The sequence below is a fragment of the Astatotilapia calliptera genome, chromosome 3 (assembly GCF_900246225.1).
Source record: "Astatotilapia calliptera chromosome 3, fAstCal1.2, whole genome shotgun sequence".
Classification (NCBI taxonomy): domain Eukaryota; kingdom Metazoa; phylum Chordata; class Actinopteri; order Cichliformes; family Cichlidae; genus Astatotilapia; species Astatotilapia calliptera.
Genome location: NC_039304.1, coordinates 7763241 through 7772095, shown reverse-complemented (window position 1 = coordinate 7772095; position 8855 = coordinate 7763241). Strand labels below are relative to the sequence as shown.

Here is an 8855-nt window from a genome sequence, read left to right as displayed (position 1 = left end):
CTGTAGCCATGGAAGTGATTGGAACACCTGAATTTAATGTTCTGAGTGGGTGAGGGAATACTTTCATCAATATAGTTTAGGAATACCTTTCTTTGTGTGGGCAGACAAGTCCAAGTCAAATCCAAGTGTTATGAAACAGGCATGTGGCTGACTAAGATCAGACCCAGATGTAGGTCTCAGCAGGCAGAATTAAACTCAAAGCTCAGCTTTATTAGCTGGCAACTGGCAGAAAACAAACAGGAAAAGAAAAACTGATAGAGCAGGGTAGGTACTAGCTGACAAGATGTAAACAAACATGTAGAGATGACAAACTTCAAGAGGACACAAAAGGACGAAACACAAAGAGATGACTACAGGAACAGGAAGAGATTAACACAGGAACCAAGATTAAATATTTATGAACTTGACAGAAAGAACAGGGAAAACCAGACAACCACAAAGACAGGGCACAGAGAGGCCAGACAGACACGGGGTCACAACTGGTGAGCTAAAAACAGTAACAAACATGGAGACAACACTGACTCACACAGGAGACGCTGATTACAAGTCACAGAGATGAAACTAGCACAAACTGCACACAAAAGGGAACTAACATAATGAGACAAGAAACCAAGAACTATAAATAAGAATATAACAAGAACTACGATGTAGCTAAAAAGTCCAGAACAAACTCAAAATGCTGAGTTGGAGACCCAGGAGCAACCTAAAAGTCATTTTTAATCACTTTTCAATTTGAAATACTTTCAGACAGCCTCAGATGGTTCCCAGGGGAACTGCAGTTTTTGTCACTTCCAAGTTAGCTTCATTTTTCAGGTTGTCCACAAATTATCGCCAAACACTCCAACCATTGTCAATCCGGAAAACATCTGTACACCAATTTCTTCACATATGACCATATAAATCTGAGATTTTTAAAATGTCTACAAGTACAGGAACAAATGTGAATTCCGCCCTTATGGTCATTAAGTGGATCACAGCATAGACAATTTTGCCATTAACCATAACATGTCAGTATTCGCTTTAGATGGTTTAAACTTCTTGACCTGATTTCTGCGTTACTTTCTGTCTCCCCCCACTAACACTCCCTCTTAACCCACGTAACTGTTTAAACACACCTCCCCATACAAATTCATGCAACTATGAAAAATTGTGTTGTGACTTAAAAATACATCTATAGATCAGATATTAAAAAACACCCTAGATGTGTTGCAGAACAAATACAAACACAGCAACAATGATGTCACCAAAAAAGACTTGACCCCAATCACACCTCCAGTCACCTGATCAGTCTGATCTTTTGGAAAGAAACAAACTGTAGTTCTGAATTGAAAACCAACCATTGAGCTTAGCCAATCACGATCAGTCTTCGTCTCCTATAAGAGTTGGGTGCGTCCGTAAAACCACACGATACATACTGCAGAGCTTCAGAGATGATGCCTCTTTGTGTTTTTCTTGCAATTCTCTATAAAATCTGTGAGTATTTTGCATTTTTTTCACAGTTTCTTTTTTCAAGGATGTAAATTCTAAAGAGACTGATGAGATGTTAAAGATATAATTAAAACAATTGTATGCACTTCTGTCCAGGTCAGGTGCTAGCTGCTCACAAGACCTCAAGTGTAATTCAGGAGAGTGGAATCAAGATTGCTAAAGTCGGGGAGAATGTAACAATAACATGCGTTTGTCAAGATGATGCTGTAACTTTCCTTTCTTGGTACCAGCAAAGCCTGGGTGGCAAACCTAACATCATATCAACTCGGATGAAGCACAGCCCAGAAGCTGATATCTATGCACAGTATAAAGACAGGTTTAAAGTCCTTGTAGAAGGTAAAAAAGAATATCTCAAAATCACAAACCTCAGCCTGTCAGATTCAGGGACGTATTACTGTGGGGTTTTAGTCTTTAACGCTATTGAATTTGGACAAGGAGTTTTCCTTCATGTCAAATCACCAGCGACCAGCATTGGATCTGCAATAGACCAGCCAACGTTGAAGCCGCTTCGCTTGGGGGACTCTTTGAACTTGACCTGTACAGTGGAAGCTGAACCATGTGCAGGAGAGCTGAACCTTTACTGGTTCAGGCATGGAGCTTCTCAGTCTACAGTCATGTATCCCAGCGAGGGACACGTGTGTGCAGACATCTCACAGGAAACACCTCACAGGAGAAATTGCACTTTAAATCTTGCAATAAAGTCAGTGAGCTCTGCTGATGCTGGGATCTACTACTGTGCTTTGGCCTCCTGTGGAGAGATTATTTTTGGAAATGGAACAAAGGTTGAGATTGCAGGTAGGTGATACTGCAGGAGGGTGACTTCATACTACTGTTTCAAGCAATCTGTGAAACACCGACTGTGTAACATCTGTTTTGTGTGTGTGTTAGGTTCCCCTGTCTTAGTTTATCTCCTGAGCGCGGCATTAGGAGGTTCCTTTATTGTGCTCTTTGTCTTGGCTTTCATCATGTACAAGCTTAGGAAAAACCTGTGCTCTGTCTGCAAAGGTGAGGTCTCTGCCATCTCTAATGATAATAATCCTCTAACTATGTGACTAGCATGCTTATTTACTTTCTTTGATTAGCAGGAGCTGTTCCTCATCAAACCTGTACAGTCTCAGATGCAGTGGTAGGTGAAAAAGCCTATATAATCTGCTCACATGTTTTTAATAGAAGCAGATGCTATATTTATATTAGATATGATATGTTTCCAGTTATATTTTAACACAATCCCCCCATTTGTCCGTCACTAACAGAGCCAAGATGCAGACAGCCTCCACTATGCAGCTCTGAGTCTGAAGAGGAGCAGTAAACAACATCGTCAAGAAGAAAACTTGGATAATATTTGTGTGTACTCTAGAGTAAAGAGCAGAAAAGTGTGAATGGATGCAAAGATACACACTGCCAAATGTAAAATCATGTAAAATAAAATATATTTTGTATGTACCAGCTGGATGACTAATGACTTTTGTGAGCTCAGCAAAATCACATAGCTCAGCATTGTTATACATAGACTATCAAACTGAACCCAAATGTAGTGTAGAGAAGCATATAACCCCCCCACGATCTATTAATACCTTCGTAAATGCAGGTCACAGCTACAGTAAGTTCTCACTGTTTACCTTTCACTTCTGTGGTCAAGGTGATGTGAGCGACAGAGTATAAGTTTCCACTGGTGGAAACACAAGTCCTACGAGAGCTTAAACACAGGAAGACCCGGCTGTTGCCCCCTGGCCACATAACCTCTCATGTTTGCAAGCCCACTCTCACAAGACCTGCTGTGTACGTGAAAAACTAAAAGCAATCGGCAATAAACTACGATTATGAAAAAAAGATTGAAGGAGATGGATTTCTTTTACATACCTTCAGCTTCAACTGTGTGAATGCATTTCTTGCTGCACAGGAAGCTGCTCCTTTGTAAAAACAGCAGTCATCCATAACTGCTGAACAGTTTCAGTTCCCTAAAAGTACAGAAGCTTGACCCAAAGCTTCACTTTTTAGGAAAGTCATTATAGTTTAAAGTTATCTGCTGCTGAGTTGTTTTTGTAAAATACATAAAATATTAAAAAATAAAACCCAGAGCCAGAGTTGTGGCCCTGCATTATTTGCAATGAACTGAGCATCCATTCATTAAAACAAAACAAAAACATGTTTTATGTTTCTAACATTTCAAACTAAATGGTGGGTAACAGTAGCATCTCGACCCAGTACAACAGTTTGCTCTCAGACTGCAGGCTTACTTTTTCAAATCAGTTCAGTTTTATTTATATAGTGCCAAATCACAACAACAGCCACATCAAGGCCCTTTATTGTAAGGTCTAAGCCTCTGCAATAATACAGACAAAACCCCAACGACAACCACCTTTGAACAAGCACTTAGTTGTTGCTAAGTGCTCAAACTTCCTTTTAATGAGAAGAAACCCGCAATAGAACCAGGCTCAGGGACAGCTAGTGATCTGCCGTGACCACTTGGGGCTGTTGGGACAGGCCTCTCATCTGTGGAACCAGCTCCCACTTTGGATTCAGGAGAGGGACAACCTCTCTACTTTAGGTTCTCAAGGTTAGGCTTAAAATGTTCCTTTTTGATAAAGTATATAGCTGGAACATGTAACCCTGAACTCTCCTTTAGTTACTCTAAAGTAGGCCTCGTCTGCTGGGGGCTTCCATTCATGCACCGAGCAACCTCCTTGTTACTGTGACAAGATTCCTCAGAAATAGTATTTCCACATAAAGCAGCAACTTTCAATAGTTTAGAAAAAGAACAAAATAATGCAATTCTTCCATGGCCACTTCAAAAGTGAAGTAATTTCCATAGTCTCCTAATTTGAAATACCTAACTTCTGTCAGAGATATTATAGGTAATCGTTACCATCATTACAAATGATCTGTTTTTAAATGAATAAGATGTTTGAATGTCATTTAGGCTCACTCACGCAATAGGCTGATAGGTGTGCTAGCCAATAACCACTAATAGCTGTCTGCTAGGCCTCAGTTTTGTGAGCAGAGTGATGCTATTTTGTCTTATTTATGTTACTAATTACAACGTTTCTTTGTTCTACTGGTTTATGCTAATTTATGAACCAAGCATGGTAATATAGTTTAGCCATATACAGTCAGTTGTGATCACTTAAAAAACATCCATATTTTCAAACTGCTAACACTGAAAATATATAGTATACAGACTTGGAGGCAATGTGCCATATCATAATATGTTACTATGTCAAAAATGACACTTTTTGTTAACACAGTAATAGAATGTGATACATTATAATGCAGATTACTCTACTAAATTCAGAAATAGGAAGTTACAATAAGAATGATATGATTAGGTTTTTCAATTATCTGCACAATCAATAGATAGTAAGGGGGGAAAAAACATCAAACGTGTATTTTTCATCCTGCATTTATGTGCAGGGAGACAGAAAAAGGTGGTCCAGTCTAACGTTTGAGGAGTGGTGATATTGATATTACTTTTATCTTTATTGCACAAAAGGACACGAGTTTCTACGTAAAGTGTACATTGCATCTAGAACAGAAACAGCCACCGGCATTACACTGGCTCTTTGCAAGTATCCGCACACACAGCGTGCTAACACAAAGCTAACAAAGAACCCAGAGTGAGTGTATGTCAACGCCAGCCCAGGAGCCAGAGCCCGATCTTCAAAGAGTAAAAAATCAATGCAGTCATCAACAGAGTTGTCTCACTGTAGCTTCTATTTCTGCACGTTCCTGCAGTTTAATGACAGACACAGTTGCTATGAAGCATATTTGTGTTGTTGTTTGTATTTTAAAAGACTGGACATACGCATGTCCTTAGTAGGACAGAGATTTGTGTCAGTCAGCTATGTGACAGTGTATTTCTGGTAGTACAGTGGGTGACATCACAGTGGTTACATGCATATATAGTCTATGTTAAAAATACCACATGAAACATTTCTGTTATGCTTTCTCTTCCTTTTCTACATGTTGAACCATATGGTGTTAATTAAAAACAAAACACCTCTACCATGATTAAATAGATCTCCTTATGCTGTTTTGTTTGCATGACATTGCATAACGACACAAGCTGTACAAAATAAAGCACTAAATCTCTCAGTTTTTATCCATATGAACACTGAAAAAAATCACAAAAAAAACACCAATCTAAACATTATACAATATGACCAAAGATACGTTTATTGTAAAGTCTGTGAAGGCTCCGTCTGCAAGTTTATTCTTGTTCATAAACATTATGGTGACAAACTCAAGAGGTGAGACCTGGCTACCAAACATGCATAATAGATTCAGACCTTCAAAGAATGCTAATGTTAACTAGCCAATGCTAATGGTGAACATTTACATATGCTGCAGCTTGCAAAGCACCTTTACTGGTAGAATAACATTAATTGAGTGATGAGTAAATTATTCAGTAGTACTCATGTGATTGGTCACATGTGCAGGCAGAGCCTGCCATAATGTAAACTGGATGTGCATTTTCTTCAGTAAATCTGCATAACTTGCTCTTTGAAGTAAAGTTTTTCAAATCTGCTTTGATTACCTCCTTTCTAGATCGTCTCATAGACCTAAATGAACCCTACAGGGGGCACTGAGCATGTGATCTTTCAGTCATTCTGAGTGACCAATCAAAAACAGTCTTGTCTCTGATAAGTAGAGAACGTAAAGACCTTCTCTCAATGATCCACAGCAATTTGAACAAAATGACACCCTCGCTGTTATCCTTCTATGTGACATATCTACTCTCAGGATCAATAGGTAAGTAGCATCTTAAATAATTTTGTTGACAGCTACACAATGTCTCTCATAAATTCCAATACTTATCCAGTTATTATATTAAGTTCACTGTGTATTTTCTTTTATTTTCAGTTCATTTGGCAGCTCTGAAGCTATCACCATCATTAAATATCACATTTGTTAAAGCTGGTCAGGATTTAACTTTAAATTGTTCATTCAATCAAACTACTGTTGCAGTGATGTTTTACTGGTATAAGCAACCTCTGGGACAGAAACCACAGCTGGTGTCGAAATTCTATAAGCATGACAAAGATGGCACTTTCACTGATGAATTTAAGAATGAGTCTCGCTTTGAACTGGAAACTATGAACTATAAAAACAACTTGAAGATCTCAAAAGCACAAATGTCAGACTCTGCTGCTTACTACTGCATAAGTGGCTATTCATATGTGTATGAATTTTTGGAGGGGATTATCATCCAAGTGAAGGATTCAGATTTGGTTTTCCAAGCTTCAGTTCACCAATCAACACCTGAGACCATCCAGTCTGGAGGCTCTGTGATGCTGAACTGTACAGTGCACGCTGGAACCTGTAGTGAAAAACACAGTGTTTACTGGTTCAAAAACTCTGAAGAATCTCACCCTGGACTCATCTACACCCACGGAGGCAGAAATGATCAATGTGAGAGGAATCGCAGCTCACAGACCCAAACCTGTGTGTACAACCTGCGAATGGAGAGTCTCAATCGGTCTCATGCTGGGACCTACTACTGTGCCGTGGCTTCATGTGGACATATACTGTTTGGAAATGGGGCCAAGCTGAACATTGAGGGTAGCTACCGCTCCTGCCTCTTTTGTTAAACAGTAACAATAGTTTCTAATCAAATATGATGTATGTGGTGTCTTTTAATGTCTGGTTCTCTACAGAAGAGGGGGAATCTTTTATCTATGTGTACGCCTTGAGCGGAGCTTTGGCGTTCAACTCAAGTCTGTTGGTTTTCCTGGCTTATGCAGCCTATACCTTGTACAAGAGAAAAAACTGCAAATGCACAGGTGGGTTAACTGACTTCTTTACATTTTACTGAATGCAATAACAAGGAAGAAAGACATTAATAAGTTGTTAAGTAGTCATAATGCTCATTGTTACATTAACTGAAGACATCAACTGGTGTTTCTTCAGCACACTTGGTTGAAATTTTTGGTCGACTCGCTTAAAGTCCAGATAATGTGTACAACAAGTACATTTCTTTCTTTCATTTTTCTTTTTAACAAAGTCATTTCATAAATATGTTTACTACATAAATGCAATTTGTACTTTGTCTTACTGTCAATTGCAAAGATGTAAAAAAAAAATCTTAAATGTAGTTATTTATTTATTTTGTTTACTGGAATGAAATGAATTAGCTCAGGACATACCTAATTTATTATTAAGTCATCGGTGGTTTACTGAAACAATCTTAGTGCTTCAGTTGTTCAGTATATTAAAGTGTCCTCTTCAATTCTGTGTTGACTACATATGGAGAGTCATTTTGTCGTGACTGCGCCAACTGAGTTAAAAGAAGGATCATTTTTTTCTTTCTTTTTTATAAACAGACCCTCGCGCGGAGTCTTCAGGGACCTTGGATCCAAATGGAGACGTAAGTTGTTCTGTAATGTTCTAATTTTTAAAAAAATATCAGTGAATAAATTAACTGTTTTTCGAGACCTCACAATGGAAGGAAAAAAACACAGAATGAAGAGCACCTTAACAATTCGATGCATTGCAGTATTACATATTCTTGCGAAGGTCACAATGTCCAGTTTTCACTTGGAGTTCTGTTGTTTTGAAATTAATTTTATTATAAGTGAGGTTTTCTTTTAATGTGCCATCCAGTGGTTATGCTCGCTGGTTCGAGGGTAACATTTTTCTTTCTTTTTTTCTAAACAGGCATCTCAAGATGCAGACCATCTCCATTATGCTGCTTTGAAGGTAAACAAGGCCACCAGATCAAGAAGGCAGCAAGAGGACACCCTTAGCCAATGTGTTTATTCTAGTGTGAAGCAATAAAGTTGGACATGTTTTCTTTGTAGTCTCTGTGAGAAAAATGACACATTTTTTGCTTTTTTGTTTGTGTGGTTTTCTCCTCCGTAAACTAAATGTAAATCTGTGCCTTACAAAATAAACAGACATGTTTGCTTAACTGCAGCTGAGCCAGGTTCTTTTGTCAAAGGTGTGATATTTCCATTGTCACTGTACTTACATTGCATTCACGATGTACAACGAGCGACATACACACAGTTGTGTGTATGCACACAATGCACCTTTGTGTTGCAGAGCTTAAGATCTGAACAGCCCTCTTTATTTAACAAAGCCTGCGCATAATTAGCACTTCACCCTCTAGTTCAACACACATTATTTGATTCTAGATCGATTTTTGAATGAAACACTCTGATTAACACAATCTGAGTCAGGAGGAAACAACCGGCATGGCACTGCAGATGTGACGCATACAACACAGTCTTCTTCCAGGTGTGGTAGGTTGCTCACACAAAGCGGCAACCATTTCACAACAACAAATCCCGCCACCATTGCAAAGTCTAAAATGATTATGTGACATACACAAATCTTCCAGATTATCTGCCCTAAATGTATCGATGGCA

General features: G+C 38.7%; 2 protein-coding genes across 3 annotated transcripts; both read left to right on the top strand.

The window, feature by feature from the left end:
* The first annotated feature begins 1421 nt into the window (after positions 1–1421).
* Positions 1422–2879, top strand: LOC113011945 (uncharacterized). 2 transcript variants are annotated; one of them, XM_026151836.1, is made up of 5 exons: positions 1422–1473; positions 1585–2283; positions 2377–2493; positions 2574–2614; positions 2742–2879. In XM_026151836.1, exons 1-5 carry the CDS (start codon positions 1431–1433, stop codon positions 2865–2867), a joined length of 1026 nt encoding a protein of 341 aa, XP_026007621.1. In that variant the 5' UTR covers positions 1422–1430; the 3' UTR covers positions 2868–2879. The 2 variants fall into 2 exon arrangements, with proteins under 2 accessions (XP_026007621.1, XP_026007613.1); XM_026151828.1 differs by having other exon boundaries at positions 2571–2614.
* A 3303-nt stretch (positions 2880–6182) lies between these two features.
* Positions 6183–8298, top strand: LOC113011936 (uncharacterized). The gene is made up of 5 exons (XM_026151816.1): positions 6183–6237; positions 6349–7047; positions 7143–7268; positions 7809–7852; positions 8143–8298. Exons 1-5 carry the CDS (start codon positions 6183–6185, stop codon positions 8260–8262), a joined length of 1044 nt encoding a protein of 347 aa, XP_026007601.1. The 3' UTR covers positions 8263–8298.
* Positions 8299–8855: the final 557 nt, after the last annotated feature.